General features: G+C 33.8%; 1 protein-coding gene across 1 annotated transcript; it reads left to right on the forward strand.

Annotated features, from left to right (window-relative positions):
* Positions 1-2,094: 2,094 nt before the first annotated feature.
* LOC131801577 (protein late bloomer-like) lies at positions 2,095-19,363 on the forward strand. Its single transcript, XM_059120377.1, has 5 exons — positions 2,095-2,421; positions 18,512-18,670; positions 18,740-18,895; positions 18,959-19,156; positions 19,226-19,363. The coding sequence occupies exons 1-5, from the start codon at positions 2,362-2,364 to the stop codon at positions 19,295-19,297; spliced, it is 645 nt and encodes a 214-aa protein (XP_058976360.1). The 5' UTR covers positions 2,095-2,361; the 3' UTR covers positions 19,298-19,363.
* Positions 19,364-27,759: the final 8,396 nt, after the last annotated feature.

Consider the following 27,759-nt stretch of genomic DNA (forward strand, 5'->3'; position numbering starts at 1 on the left):
TTTGGTTCAAGGGACCTGCATCCGTTTTTATACCCTCATCGAATGGAGGATATATTTACTTTTTTCTTCCGTTCAGACTATTCCATTGAAAAATGTGCTTAAAATTATCAAAATACCGAATATCGGGGGGTACCTTTATATGGTGGCTATACGCTATCGTAGACCTATATAGATAGTTTTCATCTAGGGGGTAGAGTACTCACAAGGAACTCCTTGTGTGAATTTTCAGACAGTTCCGTTGAAAAGTGTGGCTAAAATTATCAAAATACCGAATATCGGGAGGTGCTGTTATATGGAAGTATACGATATCGTGGACCTATATAGACAATTCTCTTTCAGGTGCTCACAATTCTCAGTAAATTGCTCATAAAAAACTCCTTTCAATTTCACGCTGATCAAGAATATACTACTGCAAAAAAAAAATATTATTTCGATGAGTTACAAACGGAATGACGGAATGACTATGTATGGTGGAGGGTATAAAAACACCTTTGTCTTATATAGATTTTTCAACGGAATTATCTCAAAATCGGTATTTTGGCTTCGCCATAATCCTTCTCTGCTAAATAATTGGCAATACTCGCTTACCCTCTAATTTTTTACCCGTTATTCGATGTTTTGATAGTTTTGGAGGCAACGGAATGTTTTCACATTTTGCAAGTTTCTTCTAAATGGTAGAGGGTGTTAAGAGTTCGGTCTGGTCGTACTTTGTTGCTTTTTATTGATTTAATTTATGTTTTATATTGCGACCTCTATATAGATTTTACCAAAATGACGTACATCGTTAAATAGATTAAGAATTTTATGCTAGACATGAATATACATATATGTATCGAAAAATATTTCAAGGTGTTGCGAAGGAATGAGAAAGCCACATAACACCCATTTTATGGTGGAGGGAGTAAAACGCGCTTCTTTTCAAGAGGGGGTAAGATTTTTGCCACATTTGGTAACACGTTGTACCAACGAGGCATTTATTTGAACAAACAAATGATGACGTCTATCTTGGCGAAGAGAATCAACGTGAATTCGGTCGATGTTCGGTAAAATCGCAAACTGGACCGGACGGCTCATGGAGAAGATGATATTGAAATCATAAAAAAATGTTTTAAATTTAAGACCTAGACAAAGATAAAAATGTAAATATATTTGTCGAGATTGAGGCCACAAATCTGTTTATCCATAGATCCAGTAGATGTTGTAGCCAAACTAGTTCCAAAATCGACATGCTGACATCAAATATTACAACTAAAAGAACTAAACGAGAAACAATTTGTTTTTATTGTTTTTCCATGTTGTTTCGTTTCCGCAAATGTTGTTTTCTTTTCAGAGATTATCATTTTTGTGGTTGGTTTAACGATCGGAACACATTTTCTATTCTTTATATATTCGGAGCCAGCAACAAGTTCCGAAATTGATTTTCAATTCAAATTCAAATTGGGGGAGACAATGTGTTGGTATGTTTGCTGTGTTTGTTTTGTAAACGCTCTAATAACTCCCCCCAACAAGAACAACATCGACGAGATCCATTTGTTGGCTGGCGTTCAAGTATTCTACAGATTGTAGCTTTGCGCTCTGCCATGGATTTCTAATTCGTTAACAACCCACCAACAACAACACCAACCACCAGTGGCATCAGAACTGGCAGCTGTTGCTGTGAACTCGCTCGCTCGTTCGCTCACTCACTTGCGGTGTTTACAGATTTCAGTTTTGGGCGAGAGAGTTAAACAGAATTGGGCACCGACCGTTTGAACTGGAAGCGTTCGTCCGTTCGTCGTCTGTCATCTTTGCGAGTATGTTAATGTGGCTGAGAACATCGCCCGGTCACATATCCCCTACCCATCCATCCATCTAACCGAGTGAACACTTATGTATGTTTGTAGGTAGGTATGTCGGTTCTACTGAGCGTTCAAAGCTTTCAATTGCCAGTGTGCTGTTGTTGTTGTTTGTGTACTATTGTTTTCTGTTTACATTCTGTTTATTTTGTTTCTGTTTTTTTTTTTTTTTCGCTTTGCTCTTCCATCTCCGGCTGTGTGTTTTCGCAGAGCAAATGCAAATATTAACAACGTTTGTGTTTTGTTGTTTAGTTCATTCGCGGCCGTGGCCCTTGACAGTTGTCTATTTTCTCGTTTTTGCCGTCACACAGCGTTGCGTTCTTTCGCGCCTTTCGTTCGTGATTTCATTGAGTGTTTGAAACATCGCGGCATTACAAAAGAAGTTTCGACATAAAAGTTCGTGTTGTGCGGTTCGAATACCGGAGAACATAGCTAATTTGTTTAATTATTCCGTCGAATAATTACTCAAAAATTTAAATTTTCAATACCCTCAAACCAAACACACGAAACTCCGAACCAAAGAATCATGGGTTGTGCAACCAGAACCATCAAATGTGTCCTGCTAATATTCAACACGCTATGGGCCGTAAGTTTCTATTTTCGATTGTCGTTGTTATTGCTTTCCATCTGTGGTTGGGGGAATAGACCTAGTAGTACCTACCTTGAAACGATCTACTTTACAATCCTCAACTTTGATTTGGAATTTGCAAACCAGTTTGAACTTTCTCTCGTCAGTTTTTGTGGTTTTTTACAAATACCTTTGGCATGGAATTTCCATTTCCCTTCTAGGGTTTCTATGCTAACGACAATGACAATAATGACAAATGATGTTACCGGTGATGACGATGATGATAATGATGACCGCCGTCATGATGACGGTGATGATGTAGTTGGTGTTGACGTCGTCTCTGCCCACAGTTTGATATCAAATGTTCCCAACAACACTACCCAGCGTATTTGGCTACTGGTTTAAACATGTCTTGTGTATCACCTTGGAGAATGATATCATCTCAGGCTAGCTCAAGTCGCTTTAGCATACATATTTGAAGAGCGTGTTGTGCGTGTTAAGTCACCGAGTTTGTTCTATTACGTTATAATAATCGCACGATTGTATCTGTGTTCATCTGCTAGCAGCAACAAATGTGGAGATTGATTGCCTGCCTATGACCTCCGACTTCCACACCCCGTTCCTAACTCGAACATGTGTTAGAACATAACCAACAGTGTTTAAAATTACAAAATTAGACGTTGAATGAAAACAAGATTTCGGTTAGTGTTGACATTTTATACCCCACAACACTATGTGTTGGACGTATTATTAGTTTGGGCCAAACAGTTTGTAACACCTCGAAATATTGGTCCTGGACATAGGATGTTACATATGGATCTTCTTATCTCGCCTAGCTGAGTCGATCTAGATATGTGTAACCGCTGGTTCGTCTGTTTAAATGGTTGGAACGGAATGTTGTTCATGGGAATAAAGTTTAGGGCTGGGCAGCAGCCTACCAATTTGGATGGTTAGAGGGTGAAATGGACCACAATTTTTGTGAACAAAAACACAAAAATTCCCATCTCTACCATTTCCATCTATTATAGCTACATATGAAATTTCAAAGTAAAAATCCAAGTTGACAAATCTAGTAATATAAACTTCGATCTAACTGGCCAAGTCTTATATTATTTACAATCAACAAATCTAAAAAAAATAATAATTAGAAATTACACACATCAAGATTTAAGTAGTCACCAAATCGATCCAAGAAATTTGGAGTTCATCAGGGAGTCATTTATTGAAAGTAGTTCTATATGATACGCTGATTTCACCTATTCATTTACTCTTCTCTATTCTGCGAAATACAAAAATTTCAGCCAAATCGATTGGAAACCAGTAAAGAAAGTCCTAAAGTCGGGCGGGCCGACTTTATGATACCCTACACCACTTTGCAAATTTAGTAGAGCTCCACATAACAATTAAAAGTTTTTATGGGAGAAATCAATCATACACGCTATGATTATAATTTAAAGGACTAAATATGCAGAAGCATTTGTATCTTTTAAATTCGGACTTGTATTGCCCATTTGGTGCACAATTAATTTGAAATCGGCAAAATACATATATGGGAGCTATATTCAAATCTGAACCGATCTCGATAAAATTTGGCAAAGATATTTCTGATCTGTATTTGATATATTTCCCTGAATATCGTTGTTACGGAGTGCATATTACGGCTGTGGGTAACAAATATAAAAAATCGGATGAACAGTATATATGGGAGCTATAGCTATATCTGGACCGATCCTCACCAAATTTGACATACTTGCTTCTAGACTCAATTCGGTCGTAAGTGCCCATTTGGGCAAATATTAGACGTTTGGTGCACAATAAAAGGTAAATAGGACGAAGTTATATATGGTAGGTATATTCAAATCTGAACCGATCTCGATAAAACTTGGCAAAGATATTTCTGAGCTGTATTTGATGCATTTCTCCAAATATTGTTGTTACAGAGTGCATATTACGGCTGCGGAGGACAGAAATAACAATATATATATATATATATATATATATATATATATATATATATATATATATATATATATATATATATATATATATATATATATTGTCAAGGACTAAAAATATTTTTGGTTAAGAATCTGACATTTTTTCATGGTTTTGATCTACAAACCTAGTGCTTCCAAATTATCTTGGAATTTTCACAATTTTCAGAAACGTTATTAGACAGTGAAGTTAGAAAATTAGCAGCGAAGTTCTTCATTTGTCGAAAATATTTTTTTTATAAAACAAATTAATTATTTTTTCTTGGTACATATTATGTTTAGAGACTCACAATGAAATTCTATAGCGAAAAAATCTTTCTTTGACAGTTTACCCAAAATTCGAATTAAAAAGGGAGATTTTGACTTTGTTATAATTTTTCATTTTTTTTTTTTGTATTAATTGAACCGTTTTGGAGGAGGTACGAGAAAGAGTGATCCGTTCCATCCTATCTTCATGTCAGATCTAAAGCTGGTGAAATATTAATATAGGCGAATTTCTTTCATATTTTATAAGATTTAAACCTTAATGGATGAAGGAGGAGGAGAAGGAGTTGATCAACTTTGTGAACTCGATTTAAGTTTGAAAATTAAATTACAATATGCCAAGTTTGGAGGAATTTACTGTCCACTCAGAATTTAAAGTGTGCATAAGATTAGATCGACTCCAAATGTCCTGAAATGGATTTCGTCTAAAGAGAACAAGGGCCCGTTATTCGAAAAGACTCATTTTGGCGGTATCAAATGGTATACATTCAATGTTGTCATAAAGGTAGCCTAAGGGTACAAATATTAGTTAGTAGTATCCAATTTTTTTGAAACTTTTCAAATAATAATATTTATATCACACTTAGATCAGGTGCATAATCGACAACTCCGCAAATATCAATAAGAGATTTGGGGTTAAATTGAATTACAGCGGTTCACTTCTTCTAGTACCTTTCCCACAAATGTTCAAGATTTTCGAAAAAAAAGTGAGAAAGAAGTGAATAGCCGACATAGTTTAAACGTCATTCACTGTAATACTTGTATCACAATTTTGCACTCCTTTTCCACAAAATGGCAACATTTTGAATGGAAATCCAATTTATGGGCTTCGTCAAATTAATTACATCTACTCCAACATTCTCGTATTTTTTTTTTGATTTGGTCAAACCAGAATCCAAGATACCACACACCTATGCCATACCGTGGTACGGGGTATTACATCTGTGTGTTTTAGTTCCTCTTGTAAGTTGATTTATGCAAGTTCGTCTGTCCATGTATATTAGTAAACAGGATTTATTGTTTGGCCCATGGATAAAAACTGAAATGAAATTGGCGTAAACTGGTTTATATTCGGTTATAGCTCTCATCGATTTCACCTTTATTTAAAAATTAAATAGATTTTGGTACATACTATCCAATTCAGGGTAGGAGAAGGTTAATAAAATTTTCAGATATAGCCATACATATGTTCTCAAAGCTGTCTCTAGAGCTTAGAAATACCTTTGCCAAACTTTGTACAAATCGGTTTAGATATAGTTATAGCTCCCATATATACTTCATCAGAAATTGATATAAATGACATATAAACTGTGCTACGTCTGTCTAATTAGGTTAGTTTTTATATTTAAGTCTTAACAAAGTTATAAAATGCACTCTTTAGCAATGATATTTGTTAGGAGAAGTCAGACTTTGTAGTCTCCTTACCACCCAAGCCTAAGTGATTGTCTGTCCAAAAATATTATAAAGAGCAAAAATTTAATAACGCTTCAGACAAGCTTTTTTGAAGAGCATCCTGAAACGTAATGTTTAATTTATATTCATTTATTTATTTATTATTATTATTATTGTTATTATTATTATTATTATTATTGTTATTATTATTATTATTATTATTATTATTATTATTATTATTATTATTATTATTATTATTATTATTATTATTATTATTATTATTATTATTATTATTATTATTTATTTATTTATTTATTTATTTATTTATTTTTCTTTTTTTTTTTAAAGAAATTCAGGCTTTTCTGTCTACTTATTTTCATAAAAGTAGTCAGACATACTGCAATAGCATTTGAATGATATTATTCAATTTTATGGCTCTCTAGAGTCAAAGTAATAAGAACTCGTAAAAGTATAATTAATTTAAAACGTGTAAAAATAAATCTCTCAAACAATACTATGTTAATTACAACTACTTCAACCTATAATAGGTCTTACCTAATAATTAGTTTAAATTGGATGCTATTACATGGCAAGTTATGATTTTGATAAAACAATTTAATTAAAAATTAATTGTGATTGTGTGCATATAATGTAATTTTAATAAAAGATTGCATAAAAATATCTAACATATCTATTAAAAATTAATTCGATTAAAATTTATTAAAATAATTTTTATTCGAATTCCAAACACTGTGCCTGTCTGCCCTCTTGTGGAATTCTAATTGATGACATAGACAATATCTGTCACTTTATTACCCAGGTCAGGGTGTTTCATTAAATTAGACTGTTTGCCAACTGTCAATAAATCAGCGATGCTATGCGTTTTTTTTTTTTTTTTTTGCTCTAATGTAATTGAATATGAATGTGAACAATAATCCTAGCCGCAGAAAGAAAAGTACAAACTCTACTAGGGATGATGAAGACCAAAAAAAAAAAAAAAAAAATAATAATAAAAACAATAATAATATATAAACGCAAAAAAGGAGTGGTTGCGCTAGTCTCGTGTAAGTTGTAGCAAAAGTGAGAAATGAATTATTTCATAGAAATTATTACATGTTATTATTCAATTAGAGGAAATAGTTTTAGCACGAAAGAACGTTTAGCACATATAAGTAACGATTACAAAATTATAACACACATGCAAATTTTATTTCCGCAAGTAGGTCTAGAAAGGAGTGGGCTAAATGGGGACATGGATTTTTTAAAATACTTAGTAATGCTGCTAATATTGAGATTTTTACGATACAAGGCGTCCCTTTAGAACATTTAAACAATATTTCCACTAATTCGAATAATTTCTTAAATTCTTCTTTTTTAAATGTTATTATTATTATTATTATTATTATTATTATTATTATTATTATTATTATTATTATTATATTATTATTATTATTATTATTATTATTATTATTATTATTATTATTATTATTATTATTATTAATATTATTATATTATTATTATTATTATTATTATTATTATTATTTATTATTATTATTATTATTATTATTATTATTATTATTATTATTATTATTATTATTATTATTATATTATTATTATTATTATTATTATTATTATTATTATTATTATTATTATTATTATTATTATTATTATTATTATTATTATTATTATTATTATTATTATTATTATTATTATTATTATTATTATTATTATTATTATTATTATTATTATTATTATTATTATATTATTATTATTATTATTATTATTATTATTATTATTATTATTATTATTATTATTATTATTATTATTATTATTATTATTATTATTATTATTATTATTATTATTATTATTATTATTATTATTATTATTATTATTATATTATTATTATTATTATTATTATTATTATTATTATTATTATTATTATTATAATTATTATTATTATTATTATTATTATTATTAATACTATTTTTTAAGCTAACTATCAAAAAGTGGGTCGGTTTTTTTCTGGCTCCTTTTTTAAGCATTTGTTACATTTGGCATTAGGATTTTTTTTGTCAAAAAATTAGCTACAAACTTTCATTTATTCATATTGCTCTTTCTAAAACTAGACCTCTTATTTTATTGTGCAATTTTTGAAATACTAGGTCTCGACCCTGTTTCTTAAACCCTAAAATACTAACCTGGACCTACTTTGATCATTTCAAATGTCAAATTTTAGATTCAGCGACGAAATACCTAAATATTGTTTTGTGCGCGGACCGGACTACAAAATTTTCGTGGGCGTATGTGGGCTATACGATATCGTGGACGTATATACACATTTTTCAGATGCTCATGTGCTTAGAAAGAACTTCTAGTATGTAGTGTTAGACTATTCCATTGAAAATGTAGTTAAAATCATCAAAATACCAATTATAGGGAGGTACCGTTATATGGGGGATGTACAATATCGTAGACCTATGTAGACAATACACTTCCAGGGGGTAAAGTACTCAGAAGCTATATTGTGTGTAGAAATCAGGAAGAATCATTATATAAGGGCTATACCTAATTTGGGTAGGATTTATACCATTTCGATTGCAAAATAACTTAGGAGTTAATTTCTTAATCAAAATAACGATCTCCGTTTGAATTTCATTAGCCGGACATTGAAGTTGTTGCTCATTTAGAATTTACATATTTTACGGGTTCTTCTAAGTATATTTCGATGTGTTATAAATAAAACAAGTACAAAAGCTGTAGGTTCGGCCGGGCTGAACTTTGAATACCCTCCACCATTTGGAATGAATTTGGCAATTTTTAAAAAAATTAATTCCGTTAAAAGTTCTGTTAAAATCTTAAAAATACCAATGTAGCCCTCATATTAGGGTCTAAACGACGGCGTGGACTTGCACAGGCAACTTTTGTCGTAAGCAATTACAATATTCAAATGCGAAACTTGAAAAAAATCGGTGAATAATGTAGCTTAAATCATCAATATAAGGAAGTACTATTATATGGGGGCTATACCAAAATATGGATACGCATATACAATTTTCTGTCTTAGGCTGTAGTATCCATTACGAACTTCAAATACCAAATTTGAAACAATTCTGGTGAATAATGTCGCAAAAATCATCAAAATACCGAATATCGGAAGGTACCGTTATATGGGGGCTATACCAAAACATGGTCCTACGTGGTCTTTTTCAATACCAAAAGTCCTGCAGACATAGAGTGATTTCCACAGACGGACAGAAGGACAGACATCGCTAAATCGACATAGAATTGTATGCTGATCAAGAATATATATTCTTTGCGGGGTTTAAAATATATATATATATATATATATATATATATATATATATATATATATATATATATATATATATATATATATATATATATATATATATATATATATATAATGATTGCTCTCTCACCAATCCAGTTGAACTCTTAAATAGTTGTTTTTTATTTCTCAAACAATTTGTGGATCAGTACGGGCTGAAGTTCTTCACGGCCTTCATCCGTTATGGACTGTTGCTACTGATCCAGTTTCAAAAAACTGACTTAGTATACAGAAATAATTATGAAATTACATAAATATTTATGAAATATTTCTCGGAAAACATTTTCTGTGATATGTTGTTTTGATAGTCACTGATAATTTGCGGTTTTATTCAGGTACTATATTTGCTTCTAGCCATTTTTAAAATTTTTTTGGGCAGTACTTAAAAAAAAAACGAAAAGAAAAACACATACTGTTGTAAAAAACTTCTCAAAGAGAATTTATGACAAGCGAAATTGTCGAAGGAAGCAAAAAGCGATAAATATCACAGTAAAAACAACTGAAATTGCAGCGGTTATATGAATGTACAACAGAGTTGATTTTGTTTTGTCCAAGCCAAAATCGGGATAATTGACTTTACCAAACATTATTTTTTATATAAAAATGAATTTTGGTTTTATGTTTTAGGTTTTTAAAAAGTGAATAAAGTACCTAATTTAAAACAAGAAAAACTTTCTAATTTTCTTAATTTTTGAAAAAGTTACAGAGCATTCATTCTCCTTGTAATTTCAGTTGCTTTAGTTTTGGCCACCAGTGTATATAAAATAAAAACAATAAAAATATAAAAATTGAACCTAGTGTCTTACCGAAATTAGTGCGAACATCCAGTATATGGAGATCACCGATACATTTTAGGGGATGTGAATAAGAATAAAAACTTTACTAATCAAATTCCAAGCTGCTATAATTTGTATTGGACAACTTTGACCCATGGCTTTTCGTAGCTTTCTTCTGGGATCTCAAAATTTACAATTAAAAGTTGTGTAAAAAAATGTGAATCACCAGTTTAATAGTTTAATTATAATTATTTATTTAGATTTCTAAATTTAATTTTGTGGCGACGAGACTTCAAATTAAAAGTTAAAGTTAAAATTTTATATTATAGATGAGATTATGCCTTGTATCCCAGGGCCTGTATTTTATAACTCAATAAGACGCTATGATTAATTCATTATTAAAATTCAACGTTTTATGTCTGGCAAACTTTTGCTAGTCTTTTTATAACAGCAATTTTGAAATAGTTTCTAATCGAATATTGTATTTCCTTAAACATGTTATTTCGTATACAAAATGTTGCCCAAAAACTGTTTGGAATTCTATTCAACAAAATACGATGACGCCAATGACACATACACATGTGCCGACAAACCTCAAACCCAACATACATATAGCCATGTTTTCCCACCAAAACGAAACGAACCAAACCACCACTCTTAATGAGTACTCTTCTTGTAAGGCACTTGAAATGCTCAATTTTCAAATCAAAATATGTCTTAATTGCCGCATTTTCTTTTTTTTTCGTTTTGTTTTTGGGTGCTCTTTGGATTCACTTCGTGTTTCTGGGCATATTTTTAGTTTATGGGTGCGTAGGAAAACATAATTTTCGAAAAATGAAATTAAAGTGTTTTCCTCGTAACTGTGCCTGCTGTGTTTGCTTGTGTGTTCGCCATTGAGTTCATATTTTATGGCATAGTTTTCGTTGTTGTTGAAAATAATGGAAAACTGGCCATAACCATAATGAAATAGAAACAATGCAGACGTGGGTGCTGAACTTAATATTTATGTAGCTAGAGTCTAGTGAATATCTGTGGAGAAGAAACAAACTCGTAGACATTTGTTTACTACACCACTTTGGCATCGAACCTCGTTTAAGTTTTTTTTGTGATTATTAAGCGATTCAAAATACATAAATGGCATTTGATTAATTTCACTCCATAATGAGATCGGCCCCCTTTTTTAGCATTTGTTTATTTTCATTTGTTTTTCGCAAGCATGCCAATCACATTGAGCGTTGGATGGAAAGGCATTTAATGCGTCTGCCAGCAAAGCCAAATAGTAGCTGTAATAGCGGTGACGATTGTTTGCTGTTGCTTTATCAAAATCCAATTAATATTTCAATCAAACGTTAATGTCGTGCGATCTTGAAATATCTATGCATTCGTTTGGATAATACTGAATACTGAGCTCAATATTTAGCACGGCCGTACGCTGTATAACGTGGCGAAGAGGGGGAGCAAAATCATCGCTGCTGTATCATTAAGAAACGTTATAGTGTAGTAATAAGATTTGCTCTAATATTCTCATGAAAAAATCACAATGCTAACAAATTATGTAAATCACATAGCTGTATTTGGAATATTCGGTAGTATATCGGAATCTCTGTAAAATTAAGTTTATATTTTGCTCTACAATGACATATTTATATATACTCATGAATGAAGTCGAAAAGGTGATCTCAATACAATTACACTTGGTCTACCTGATATGTATTTTTGTAACAAAATACAGCTCGCAATAATTGGCCGATTAAGATTATTACACAGTTTTGCCAAATGACGAACTTCTTGAAATTTGTGATGATCGGTCCAGATTTAGAAATAGCTCTCATATACAGGGTGAGATAAAAAAAACTGTAACAAAACCAAATGCCATAATTTTTACATTTTTTTAATTTTATTGAATGAAAGAAAAAAGTTTAGGTTTGTTCGAATTGTTCACCTTTGGCATGATGGCCTTCAAACGGTCAATGAAACCTTTACACACTGCCCGAATGTTGCTCTGTGGTACTTTGGTCCATTCGCGGCGAAGCGTTTGCTTGAGGTGATCGACACTTTGGAATTTTTTAGTGCCAACCTTGCTTTCCAAAATACTCCAGACACAATAGTCCAACGGATTGGTATCCGGAGATTTTGGTATCCAAGGTCTGCGGCCAAAATGTTTGGGTGCCCAAGGCTTTAATACTCCCTCAAGAATATTTTCGCGATAATTTTCACCGTTTATTCTGATGCCACGGTCGATTAATACGAGCGGAGAGCTACCATCGGCCGTTATGGCGGCCCACACCATCACCATGGCCGGCACTTGAGTTCTGGTGGCCAACCGAAGTTGCACATTTTCAGCTGACCTCTTTGGCATGTAAACACGATCAGTTGGTTTGTTTACAAACTGCTGGATAACGAATGTTTTCTCATCGGAGAAGCTAAATTCGGCATTTCAGCACTTTCGGCCAAGCGAAGCAACTCTTTAGCTCTTTTGAGTCTATTTTCTTTCTACTGCGGTATAAGTTCTTGCACCATTTGAAATTTCAATGGCCTTACCCCGAGCTCATTTTTTAATATTTGCCGAATGGAATATTGCGATATGTTCAGCTCAGGAGCCATTTTTCGGCCACTGCGACGGGAGTTTCGATTAAATCGCTTCTTTACTTTTCGCACCATTTCTGCTGAAGTTGCTTCTTCCGTCCACTTCCTAGACGTCGGGCTACGCTACCAGTATCACGATAACGAGCAATGGTACGAGACACAAAAGATTTATTCACATTTAAATGCTGGAGTGCTCTAACTAGCCACTTATGGTTTTCCAGCCAAATATAAAGAAATCACACTATCACGTTTGAATTCCCTCACGGTTACCTTTTTTCCTGGAAAATTCTCACCAAAATACTTTTGTACGCTTGTAACCAATATAATAAGCTGTCACTGGAATAATTTCAACAGCTGTCAGGCGAGTGGCTTAGAAGTGACAGCAGTCTGAAGTTGGTTGCAGTTTTTTTTTTCATCTCACCATGTATTTTTATTTTAAGTAAAATACAGGTCGCAATAATTGGCCTATTAAGATTATTACACAGCTTAGCCAAAGGACGAACTTATTGATATTTGTAATAATCGGTCTAGATTTAGATATAGCTCTCATATATATCTTCATTCGATTTTACGTTTTCTTTTTTGACATATGCGACCGAAGCATAGCATATTTCAACAGTAAAGTGGCATTGAAAGCTCAGTAAATCCTTGCTCATCCTTACATTTTGCATGCAAACATAGTTGCCCCACTGAAGTTCATTCTATAGTTTGTGGAAAATGAATCGCCAAAACTGACTGACGCGTGTCAATTCGTTTCGTTTTTAATGAATGATAAGTTATGACATAACAAAGTTATTCAGATTTTATTCAAAATTTATATTCAAGAATGTTTGAAATGCTTCAATCCAGTTTTTTTTACAACAAAAAGAAAAAAACACCTTAAAATATAGAAAAACACTTATGAAAAAAAAATAATTTGTTTAATTAAAGTGTGTTCCAATTAGAACGTAATTTTTAAATTTGGCGCCATTCGAAGTGTCAAGCGAATATGCCGACGACGACTCAAGCCTTATAAGAGCAAATTGGACGCTTCATGAACAAATGCGGCAGCATTTATGCAATACGGACATTAAAAGTTTCAGTAAAAGATCGCGTGTCTACAAGCATAGCCGCGGGAGCCATGTGCACGATAAATTTTAAGTACTTTCTTCCGTGATAAATTTGTTCGGGTATGCAAAAATTCATTCCATTCGGCTGAATAATACACATATAGTGCACAATAAAGTTTAAATCAGATGGAAATATATATAAGATAGAACCCACTAAATATCTTCTGGAATGAGACTTCTGGACTTAACTTGGCCATCTGTGCTGAAATTCATTTGATTCGTACTGATATTACGCATTTGGCGCACAATACTGCTGAAATCGGATGACCGATTATCGCCAATTTCAATAGGGCCAATCTATTGATTTGTTGATCTCAATGAGACAGTAAATGCCAGATATTTGGTGTTAAAAATTGCCCACATTTGGTTATAGATCCCATACAACAATTTTTTTTATTTTCTGGATTCTTGCTCAAAAGCTCTTAACTTAAAGAAATTCTAAACAACTAATATAAGATTCTTTATAATTTTCAATATAATTACCAGAAATTGTAAATAGAAAATAACAGTTAGCGCAGACTAACAAACAGTTAAGTTTTTTCTCTTTAATGACAACCATTTGGAATTGAGTGATTGTAGGAGGTGTCTGTGTTTTATGCTAAATATTTGCAGCAGTTCTCTTTCTTTGATGTTCCCATGTTTATGACCGCTGACAACAATGAAAATATGCCACTAGTTTTCAATGTCATTTTTTCAGTAATGATTTAATTGCAAATGACCAAATGCACATCTCATGAGATAATTTTATGAATCGGTTCGAAATTGTATCATTGTGGACTAAAAAAGACAAACATTGTTGTTACTGAACAAATGACTAATGTTGTTGTTAATTTAATTTGTATTTTTTTTTTTCAACTTACACAAAAAATGCTTAGCATTTGACTGGACAAATTAAATTGTTTATCACAAATGAAGCACAGTTTTAGGAAACTGTAGAGCAACACAAAATTAAATAACAACATCCTTATTTTCTATAATGAAATATTAAACCATAAATGTGAAAAAGGTTACAAAAGCAAGAACATATCGTCAGTCATGATTTTTCGCATGTTGGGATGTGATTTTCCCTGTCCTAACCAATTTTCCAGTTTTATTGTCATAATAAATGAACATATGTGTTTAAGTAGGTCATTGTTAGAGAGATAGGAGGGCAGAGTGATAACAGTGTTGCAATAGTTATTGGTTTTGAATATTTCCCACAAAAGATATTACATATATTATGATAATTACTCCTGCTATGATTTTTTCTAATTGTTGTTGCAATTTTAAGTAAGTGAGTGGTCTTGATGGTTTCGACTCTGAAGGTGAATTTTTATTGGTTTTAAGTTTTCACCATTTTTGCACTTCGAGGCAATTGTATTGTCTGTTGTTATTACCCCATCTTTCGAACGAATTAAGATAGCAGGCTAAAGTTTTGCCCATGTGTGTGGAGGTTAAGTCAGCCATGTCGGTTCACGTTTACGTATAGCCCCCATATAACGGTAACTCCCGATATTCGGTATTTTGGTGGTTTTTGCTGCATTACATTTGTCATGGGTACTTCAGCCTTTGAAAAAAATCCTTATGCCAGTCCACGTTATTTAAGCTGTATTTTTCGTAAGTTTTTGATATTTTTCAATTTCTCCCCATATGATGGGAGGATACTTACTAATAGTTCGGGTGAGCTTAACTGCTTTTTAACCTTACGGTTATCTTTTATGTTAGGGTGTCAATGTGGTTAACAATTATTGCCTTAAAAAATGATTTTTTTTTTATTAATCAACATTTTTATCTTTTGGGGGGAAGAAGGGCTCATATTGTCCATGCTAGCTATGGACCTTAGTCTTACAATGTGTACCCAATGTAGTCCATGATCCCTTATGCTCTAATACAGATTTAAATATTTGGATGTGCTTATTTTGGAGGATATTGGCCTGGGTATGGAGGGTATATTAGGTTTGTCCTTCCATTTGTAACACCTCGAAATTGACATTTTAGACTCCACAAATGGTATATCTTCTTGATATGCATAAACTGCTATGTCGATTTAGCGATGTCCGTCCGTCAGTGAAAATCACTCTAGCTTGAAGTAGGTTGAAAAAATTTTACTCAGATGTGTTTTAGGAGGACTGCGGGACATTCGGTATTACGTCCACTTTTTGGTATAGCCCCAATATAAGTGCAACGATTTGGTTATTTAAATCTTAATTTAAACCCAAATTCGTGATCTTGAAAAGAGCCTTACATAGAACTGTCCATATAGGTCCGTCCATATTTTGGTTTGGATCATAGATGACCTGTCAGAAGCCGTAACGTATATGACAAAATTTTTCGACGCATCATACATACGTCAAAAAAGCTGAACGTATATACACGGTGAGATGAAAAAACTTCAACCAATCAGACTGCTGTAATTTCTAAGTCACTCGTCCGACGGCTGTTAAAATTATTCAAGTGACAGCTCATTATGTTGTTTACCAGCGTACAAAATCATTTTGGTGAGAATTTTCCAGAAAAAAAATATTCGTGATGGAATTCAAGAGTGATTTCTTTATATTTGGCTGGAAAACCACAAATGGCTATCGTCAGAGCACTCTAGCATTTATGTGTCTCGTACTATCGCTCGTTACCGTGATACTGGTAGCGTAGCCCGACGTCAAGAAAGTGGACGGAAGAAAACAACAGCATAGAGAAGCGACTTGATCGAAACTCGCGTCGCAGTGGCCGAAAAATGGCTCGTGAGCTGAACATCGCAATATATTCCCCAAATATTGAAAAATGAAAATCCCCAAATGAAGTGCAAGAACTTACAGTTTGTAAACAAACAAAATTATCGTGTTTACTTGCCAAAGAGGTCAGCTGAAAATGTTCAGCTTCGGTTGGCCATCAGAACTCAATGGCGTTTGACTTTGTTGCAGTTTAACTTTGTCATTCCGTTTGTAACCGCTCGAAATACTCATGTCAGACCGAACAAAGTATAAATATTCTTGATCAGCATAAAATTCTAAGTCGATTTAGCGATGTCCATCTGTCTGTCTGTTGTGTTCACGCTATCTTTCGAACGAATTGAGATAGATGGCTAAAATTTTGCACACATGTTTATTTTTCCATTTATTAAAAGGGCTATATAGGTCCACGTTTTCATATATCCCCCATATAACAGTACATCCCAATATTCAGTATTTTGATGATTTTAGCGACATTGAAGTTCGAAATGGATACTACAGCCTAAGACAGAAAATTGTCTGTGCAGGTCCACATCTTCGTATAGCCCCCATATAACGGTACCTCCCAATATTCAATATTTTGATGATTTTATCGTCATTTTTCACCAGAATTGTTTCAAATTACGTATTTGGAGTTCGTAATGGGAACTACAGGCTGTTACAGAAAATTGTCTATGCATGTCCAGGTCTTGGTATAGGCCCCATATATCAGTACCTCCCTATATTCGGTATTTTGACGATTTTTGGTACAACACCCACCGCAATTGTTTGAGATGTCGTATTTGAAGTTCGTAATTGATGCTTCAGCCTGTGACAGAAAATTGTCTATGCTGATCCAGGTCTTCGCACAGCTCCGATATAACGGTACCTCCATATATACGTTATTTTGATGATTTTAGCTACTTTATTCACCGTTTATTTCAAGTTTCGAATTTGAATGGTAATGGTTCACGTCGTATAGACCCCAATATAGCGGCTATATTCGGTATTTTTAAAATTTTTACAGAATTTTTGGGATATAGTTTTTTGAAATCTTCCAACTTTGTTCCAAATGGTGGAGGGTATTCAAAGTTCGGCCCGCCCGAACTTACTGCTTTTTAACTTGTTTTTATCTCACCCTGTACACCATGACAGAATCACCTGAGAGGCAGGTCCATCCATTTCATAAACAGCAGAATTCTGGTGTTGGAACGATTTAGTCAGGGTCAAATTTTTGAATTACTATGAGGTTCATAAAATGCAAAATAAATGATTATTATTTCCAAACTTTAGACATCCCAAAATTTCTGTCACCACAAAACCCACAATAGGTACGAATTTCTCTAGTATAACCAATTTTTTCTCTTAATGTGCGATTTGATGTGAATAAGAGATTTATTGGTCCACTCTTTTTTATATCTCCTCCGAAAGGAAGGATGGGGTCAGGTCAAAATATATTTAAATGGACGTCTACATGCTGATGATATGCAAAAGGCAGAACCGACAGATACTTTTTAACTTTTGATAAGGTAAATAATTTTCTTTACAAAATTTCGAACCTTGTTGGGGTACTAGAAGAAGTGGACCGTTATCGTCAATATCCGAACTCAATCTAAATCTGTCTGTTCCTTTCGGAGGAGATATTAAAAAGAGTGGACGGACATGGCTAAATCGATTAAAATTGTGCTGAAACAAATTACGTCCGAAGAGACCTTGAATCTAAAACCATTATTTGGATTACACACAGTTTTGCCGTATTAAAATATGTAACCATATGGCTGAGATACCCCCAGCAAAGTTTAATGAATATTCTAACTGGTCTATAAGTCAACCCCTTTAATTATGGTGTCGGTCAGTAATATTCAGTCTACATTTATACTTGTTTTCAAGCAATTGTTGAGAAATCGAGTTATTGAGAAACATTTATTAAATTAATCCCTTATTGTAATTTCAGATCTTTGGCGTATTATTGCTGTTGTTGGCAGGATTCGGTTGGGATGCGATGCCACAAAATTATGGCATCGGCATTATTGCACTGGGATGTGTAATTTTGTTGACATCTCTCTTTGGATGCTTTGGATCGATTCGGGAATCGGCTCGCAGTTTGTGGACGGTAAATGAATATTTCAAAATAATATCGAAAAATATATATTTTCTATTTCATTTTTTTATCATTATTTAGTATGCCGTAATGCTGCTTATCATTCTGGTCCTGACAGTTGTGTTCATCTGTTTGAATACAAGAGATGTCTTCAAGAACTATGCCATTCAAGAGGTTAATCAGCTGTGGGAACAGGAATTGATCCATCCCGGTGCCATGGACCAAAAACAACTTGTGGTATGTATTTGAGGTGACGTCATTTGATTTGATTAATTGACTTACCTCTCATTTTCGTTGCAGTATGAATGCTGTGGCAAAAATGGACCCGACGACTATTTGCTTGCCGGTCGTATCACACCATCAAGTTGTTGCAAGGACAGTAACTGCATCAACCCTTTGAACATCCACATCAATGGTTGTTTGTCGAAAATCGAAGAAGCCTTCTCCAATGAGGCGTTGACTTCCCAAATTTCGGAATGGGTATTACTGGGTCTGAATGTGAGTAAAATTAAATATACTTTTCGTTTCAATTTTTTTAACCTATTGCACTTTTCCATTTGCTTGCAGGCTGTTGTTCTACTCATGTCCATTATGTTGGCCATTCACTACACCAACCAAAGGCGGCGTTTCAATTACTAATTGTTGGTCGAGAACAGATTTGCTGTTAAAAGTGGGAAAAAATTGACGAAGAGAACTCACCACTACCTCCAAGCTAAAAAATTGAAGTCACGTGTACCTTTAAAATACTGATTACAAATTCTTTAAGATAGACAAAACACATTTTTGTATTTGTTATAATGTAGGATATTTTTAACATACAACTTAACATATTTTTTTAATTAATTCGATTATACATAAATATACAATATATGTATTGTTTTTAAACTATATAAATACAAAGATTCTAATAAAATATTTAAGAGATGATCATGTTTACAACTAAAATGACTTTGTGGAAAATATGTTATACAGTCTAATCTCGAGTAATGTCAAAGGATTGTATTGAATGTTGAACAATTTAGATAAAACTGGCTTTTACTTAATCGAATACTCTATGCCTGCACTGCAAAGATTGATGTAATAATAAAAATTCTAAATTGGTTAGTGATATACAAAGCCTATATAATTATACCCTACAACACTATGTGTTGGGGGTATTATAAGTTTGATTGGCCCAAAAATTATGTAACACCTCGAAATATTGGTTTCCCTCATAGGAAAGTGCATATGGATCTTCCTATCTCGCCAAGCTGAGTCGATCTAGCTATGTATGTCCGTCTGTCTGTAAGTCTGTCCATGGTAATTTGTAATCACTCTGCAGGTCACAATTATGGCCCGATCTTCACGAAATTTAGAATGTAGGTGGGGCTAGAGCCAGAATAGAAGCCTATTGGATGATGATTGCATAATATTTAGGGGTTGAAATGGACCAACAACTGAAAAGTTTTCTGATTTTGCAGTTGCCCTGCAGGTCGCAATTATAAACCAATCGACGGGGAAGCATGGGGCTAGAGATTAGGGCTGGGCAGAAGCCTTCCAATTTTGATGATCATCGGGTAATATTTAGTGGGTGAAATAGACCATAACCGCGAATATTTATAATCCCGACGAAATCACAATTCTGACCGTTACGTAGATGCCGATAATAAATATATCGGATATATATAGCGAAATATATACAATGTGTACATACAAAGGAAGCTAGAATGCTTATATCTCAAAGATGGCTGGACCGACTTTGACAAATTTGGTCAATTCAGAATGCCCTCCTGGCATAAAGGAATAAAATCTAAAAAAATCGCACAAAAAATGCCAATAATGATGCTAATATAGATTTTGTAGTATTTTGTGACATTTTTTCATATTTTCTATCGCATGCGATTTTTTCAATTTGACTTATAGTATTGAAGTGAATATTCAATTCATTGTTCATTCGTATAATATTTTAATGGCATATTTGCTTTCAAGATCAAAAATGTTTCTATGTATAATACGGTCTCAACACCTCAAACATATTTTACAGAATTTCGTCACGTCCTGAACAATTGGTCACTTAAGAAAAGAATTTTGAATATATCAAAATTACATTTTGACAATGTTTATATCCTACGTCATACTCTGATGCAGAGTATTATGTCTTTGTTCATTTGTTTGCAACATGCAAAAGAAAACGAGATGTATGTCAGCCCATCTATTCGCCCGTCCATTTGTCCATGTATTTTTGAAAACAGAGTACAGGTCTCTCTTTTGAAGAAAAACTGTTGTTTAACACAAATTCGTTCCAACCGGTTCAGATTAGGATTGAGTTACCACATAATTGTTAACCTGATTTTACTATTATTATTCACCAAATGCGTAATACTTCTTATCCGATTTGCCCTTTAGGTCCCTCAAATCGGTACAAATTTGGTCAATATATATTTTTCTCTAATTGGATTAATATGATGCACAAACCGTGCTGTAATTGTAACTTTGAATATTGGATCGTACTATCATGTTTCGACCATATTAAAGTCTGCCAAGTGTATGCCAAATCGTTTTAAATATAGCTATAGCTCCCATATATATGTTTCACACGTTTTTATATTTAAGTATTTTATTTTGCTTGTATTTTTGGTTTTTGCAACAATAAATCATTAAGAAAAGACCAAAGTCTGGCGATGCCGCAATTTTGATACTCAACACCACTATGAATATTTAATAGAGTTACCTATGACAAATACAGGTATTTTAGGGTCTTATATCTCTTGTATATTGTACCGAAAATCCTTGTAATAAAGTGTTTACATATTTGAGTGACACCTAAGTATGGAGCTATAGCCAAAACTTAAGCGATTTTCGGGTTTTGAATTAAACAAACTTGATTCTATGAAAAATTTGGTAGTCTATAAAAAATGCATCTCATTTGGGCAAATATTACACATAAAGTGAAATCGGATAGAGTTATAAAAGTATATCTGGTACCAAATATCATTTATGTGGAGTGCATATTACGAATAAGAGGTACTTAAAAAAAGATTTCCACTTCTAGGCAGAATAAGGTCGTATTTTCTCTGTTTCTCTGTTTCTGTCCTTGGGCCAAACAAATTATCTGAGCAGCATTTCACCACAATCGAGCAACATACAGGCTGCATTGTATTTTGCTTATAAAAAACTTGGACACAGGGACGGTTGGACTCACATGAACACTTCACGTACAGCTGACCATGACAAAAGCAGGAACATGTGAAATTTAGTCCGCCTGCACAAAGAGTTTTGTCCTTGGGATTTGGTTATTTCATAACAAATGCCAATCATATAGGAAACTGCAATATTTTCAAGTAAAACAAAAATTTTGTAGCTACTGGAGGGATTCTAGGTAGAAATACATATCGTTGTGGGTCTAGGTTTCTTTATAGAACAATATCCGAATCCAACCTGCATCAACATAAACTGACAAAATTTAATTTTGGGCCAAATTCTGTCACACATTTCACACTTTGATATGCATAGCATATTTGGTGCATCAAATACACAAAATCGCACGAAATACGTATATAGGCGATATATCCAAATCTAACTGCCTTCATTCCAGACAGCTGTCATTTCTAAGTCACTCGTCCGACAGCTGTTAAAATTATTCCAGTGATAGCTAATTATATTGTTTACAAGCGTACAAAAGCATTTTGGTGAGAATTTTTCAAAAAAAAGGTAATCGTGATGGTATTCAAGCGTGATAGTGTGATTTCTTTATATTTGGCCGCAAGTGGCTATCGTCAGCATTTAAATGTGAATAAATCTTTTATGTCTCGTACCATGGCTTGTCACCGTGATACTTGTAGCGTAGCCCGACGCCAAGGAAGTGGACGGAAGAAAACAGCAACATCAGCAGAAATTTTTCGAAAAGTAAAGAACCGACTTGATCGAAACCAGACAACATTCGTTGTCCAGCAGTTTGTAAACAAACAAAATAATCGTGTTTACTTGCCAAAGAAGTCATCTGAAAATGCGCACCTTCGGTTGACCACCAGAACTCAAGCGCCGGCCATGATGATGGTGTAGGCCGCCATAACAGCCAATGGTCGCTCTCCGCTCGTATTAATCGCCATGGCATCATCAGAATAAATGTCGAATATTATCGCAAAAATATTCTGGAGGGTGTATTAAAGCCTTGCACACACAAACATTTTGGCCGCAGACCTTGGACATTCCAACAGGAATCAGCACGCGCCACTCAAGAATTGTTACAAAATGAGGTTTCTGGCTTCATTTCCAGCGCCACCAATATCTCCGGATACCAATTCATTGGACTATTGTGTCTGGAGTATTTTGGAAAGCAAGTTTGGCACTAAAAAATACCAAAGTGTCGATCACCTCAAGCAAGCGGTTCGCCGGGAATGGGCCAAAATACCGCAGAGCAATATGTGGGCAGCGTGTGACGGTTTCATTGGCCGTTTCTAGGCCATAATTCGTGCCAAAGGTGACCAATTCGATCAAATCTAAACTTATTCTAAAATTTAATGCTATTTCCGACGTTTTTTTGCTATCATACAATAAAATTAAAAAAAAAAACAAGTAAAAAGGCTGTACGTTCGGCCGGGCCGAACTTTGAATACTCTCCACCATTTGGTACAAATTTGGCAATTTTCAAAAAAATAAAATCCGTTAAAAATCCTGTGAAAGTCTTAAAAATACCAAATGTAGCCGTACATTTGGATCTATACGACGACGTGGACCTGCATAGGCAACTTTTGTCATAAACTATTACAATATTCAAATGCGAAAATTGAAAAAAAATCTGTTTATAATGTACCTAAAATCATCACCAACTTTCAATTCCAAATTTGAAACAATTCTGGTGAATAAATTCGCTAACTTCATCAAAATACCGAATATCGGGAGGTACCGTTATATTGGGGGCTATACCAAAACGTGGACTTACATGGCCCATTTTCAATACCAAATGGCCTGCAGACATAACATACATTTGAGTAAAATTTTATCAATCTACTTCAATTCGTCCGGAAGCCAGAGTGATTTCCACAGACGGATAAACGGACAGACGGACGGACATCGCTAAATCGACATAGAATTTTATGCTGATCAAGAATGTATATACTTTGTATATAAAATGTATATTTCGAAGTGTTACAAATGGAATGACAAACTTAATATACCTTCCGTACCATGGTGGAGGGTATAAAAATGTAAAAATTATGGCGTTTGACTTTATTGCAGTTTTTTTATCTCACCCTGTATTTAATAAAAAATACATATTATTATCCGTTAAGAGGATAAATTTTAATCTATTCCATTGAAGGATGTGTCTAAATCTATCAGCATACTACAGGGGCACAATGTTGGCTAAAATCAATAATTAACCGAATAAAGCAAATTACTATTATATGTGGGTTGTACGAAAACATGGACCTAAAATTATCGGGGAGTTACGTTATATGGGGGAGTTACGATATCATGTTGTCTGGTATAAAAATTCCAACTATTGCCACCAGGGCTCCATATATAACAATTATCTGCAACAGTTTGTATTTAAGAGAGATCTATCAGTATTTTAATGAATAACCAATCCGGTTTAACTGGAAACATTTTACTATTCCTCTATAAAAATGTTTTATCTAAAAAAAAAATTTTTTTAAATGTATGCGAATGTAAACGTATAAGAATCTACAGGGTGAGATGAAAAAACCGCAAAAAAACTCGATTGGCCGAAAGTGGTGAATTCCCGAATTTGGTTTTCTCCGATAAGAAAACATTCGCTGTCCAGCAGTTTGTAAACAAACAAAATGATCGTTTTTACTTGCCAAAGAGGTCAGCTAAAAATGTGCACCTTCGGTTGGCCACCAGTACTCAAGAGCCGGCCATGTTGATGGTGTGGGCCGCCATAATAGCCGATGGTCGCTCTCCGCTGGTATTAATCGACTGTGGCATCAGAATAAATGCCAAATATTATAGCGAAAATATTCTGAAGTGTGTATTAAAGCCTTGGGCACGCAAACATTTTGGCCGCAGACCTTGGACATTCCACCAATCCGTTGGACTATTGTGTCTGGAGTATTTTGGAAAGCAAGGTTGACAGTAAAAAATACCAAAGTGTCGATCACCTCATGCAAGCGCTTCGCTTTTCTGTAATTTAAAGATATCGGCATTCAGTAGAAATTTCGAAATCAAATCCGTTTCGTAACGTTTAGAAATCATGCTGCAAGGTGTTTAGTTTTTCCACCTCACGATTGAGAGCATAAAGAGGACAAACCAACTTAACTTATCCTTTATGATCTCAATCATAAGAAGGGGGTAAATTATTTCCCTCTCAGTTTATTATACCACAAAATATTCTATGTACATTTATCTATCCACCCATCACTTGAGATTAAGAAAGAATATTCAAGATAGATCTTTGAAAGTAGCGTGTACATTATTCCTATACCCGTTAAGGTATAGCCCTCAAATAATTCCACAACTTGACACTCGTCATTTTGTCAATTACCAAATAGTTTCCAGTTTTGTGCTAACTAAGAACTTAATTCCGCGACCATTTTCGGAGGCCAACAGAAAAAAAATAAGATTTTTCAAGCAAAAAATACCACATCGGTGTACTGCTTCTTGTACATCTGATTTCATATTTAAGCCACACTAAAGCTGCAATACACGTTTTATAACGACCATAGTTGCCAAGATTTACTTCATCCAAATAACCAATAGGAACGTCCTTTTGTTGTGGGAAGCTCTGCCAAATATACAGAGTGATTTTGGGTATCATATACTCAGCAACGCTAGATTTTTGTTCCTTCGTTGCACTTTTTATTCATTTTTTTATAAAAAAAAAAAAAAAAAAAAAAAAACTTCAAAAGAACAACAATCTAAAAAATCTATGAGTACATACATAATTACTGAATATATATGTACGTACTGCCGAAATGCGTCACCGGTTTTTGCTAAGAATGGATTGATATGTGTCATATGTAGATTTGGAAACGAGTTTCTTAACAATTCCTAATCCCCTCATTATCCCCAAATCACGATCAAATACTAATACACACATACGTTAAAGCGCAAATGACATTAATTTACAAAAATATTTGCGCAATTCATTTTTTCTTAAATAACCAATGACAACATTGAATTTCGAATGATATTCGGCTGTAATTAAGTTCTGTGTGACTTCCGCATTAGAAGGTTATTAGCGCAAAAGTGCCAATTTTTATTAAAATTAATAAAACGACGACGACGACGCCATACAGCACAGAGCAATAAAATATGGGACTCGTCGATCAACTCTTGGCCATGCACTTGGTCTTGGGGTAATAACTCTTGGCGTTCTCAGCTTCGACCAAGCGAGAGTAAACACAGGCACAACGAATTCGAAATTTATGACGTAAATTCTTTAAATAACTTGTGGAACAGTCACCAGGCAGCTAATCTGCTACTACGACGGCAGACAGATCTGATGTTGTTTCATCATCATCTGTATGTACGATGACCAGCAAGAGAGGTGCAACAATAAACCCACACCCATCACGCCCTCACCTACCTCCACCCGCATTATTGTTAACGGAATCCATGTATGTAGGTAGGTATGTGAATATGTCACAATGGCTGCTGGCTGCCTCATAAATAACAGGTTTGGAACTATGAAAAACTTTTAACTCAGAACGGAAAGAGAATGAATAAAAGCTTTTAAATGCTTTCTGAGTGTTAATCTCAATGTTCGTGCAGCTAAAGATACTTCGTTTTTCAAAGAAAGCATGCCGGCCGGTAAAGTCATTCGGTTTGTTTACATCCCATTTACGAGCGCTGCAGTCGTCATTCCTGTTGCGTTGTTATTGCTATCGTTGACAATCAATCGGTGTGGCTTAATCATCACGTCTCTAACTTGTTGGTATTGCTTTATCATAGATATAGGGTTACCTTTATAGAATAAATTTAACTGCAAATTTAAATCCTATCTTAACGTAAGAGGCTTTGGATACGTCGAAATGAAGATGTATTCATATTCTGCTATGTTCTTTGAAGTTAAAAATAACTATAAAATTTTTAAAAATTTTTGTTTTAAAGATTTTTAATATATTCAACATTACAATGTTATAATACTAGGAAGTCCTTAGTTTTAGAGTTAATACATTGGCTTTAAAGCCCATTCAGAACTAACATGTATATTTTAATCACGACATCTTCTGTAGGAAATGAAAAATAATAATAACCCATTACGGGTTATGTTTACAAATAGGCAGTATACATATAATTGTACCTCCCGACATTTGGGACTTTGGTGATTTATGCCAAATTTGCTAAAGAATTGTTTGAAATTTGCCATTTGAAGTTCGCAATGCATCCTTTTTTAAAGGAAAATTTTCCAAAAAAAAAAGCAGAGAAGAAAGCTCAAAAGCCAGAGGGACCGACTCTATGATACCCTATACCACTTTGCATACTTAGTAGAGCTACTCCTAACAAATAAACGTTTTTATGTGGAATTTACCAGAACTAAATAATACCAACTGTAATCCTTTCGAATACGTGGCAATATATGGGAGCTAATCCAAATCTGAACCTATCCCTATAGAATTTAGAACAGGTATTTCTATGCTGTATCTGATAGTTAGTGAGGGACTGAAATACAAAATCGGATGAGACATATATATGTAACCTATAGCTTTATCATATCCGATTTTCACCAAATTTGATAACAATTTCCTCAGGCTAACAATCTATTCAAATTGGGGTTAAATATATACTTGTTTCTAGACTCAATTTGGTCGTATGTTCCAAATTCCATCAAATTTGGAAATTACACATTTAGTGTACAATCGGACGAAGATATGCATGGGAGCTATATCTATCCTTTATCTATCTATCTATCTACCTTTTGGCTGATTATCTATTTCTATGGCGTTGGTCCTTGGGCCAAACAAATGATCTGTGCAAAATATCATATCGAATGGGCAATAAATGCGACCTATATTTTTAAAAAAAAAAAATAAATGGACGCACGTCGGTCCAGGTATTTACGGACGGACATGCATAAATCGATTCAAAATGTGATTCTAAGCGAATCATCAAAAGGGACTCTGGGTCTATTTCGCTTCCTTCTCTATGTTACATACAAA

Source organism: Musca domestica, unplaced genomic scaffold (genome assembly GCF_030504385.1).
Source record: "Musca domestica strain aabys unplaced genomic scaffold, Musca_domestica.polishedcontigs.V.1.1 17, whole genome shotgun sequence".
Classification (NCBI taxonomy): Eukaryota; Metazoa; Arthropoda; class Insecta; order Diptera; family Muscidae; genus Musca; species Musca domestica.

Excerpts from the sequence above, each read along its gene's own strand:
- LOC131801577 (XM_059120377.1), top strand. The coding sequence starts at position 2,362 with ATGGGTTGTGCAACCAGAACCATCAAATGTGTCCTGCTAATATTCAAC. Across the intron at positions 2,422-18,511 it reads TATTCAACACGCTATGGGCC|ATCTTTGGCGTATTATTGCT; the intron begins GTAAGTTTCTAT and ends TTGTAATTTCAG. Across the intron at positions 19,157-19,225 it reads GGGTATTACTGGGTCTGAAT|GCTGTTGTTCTACTCATGTC; the intron begins GTGAGTAAAATT and ends ATTTGCTTGCAG.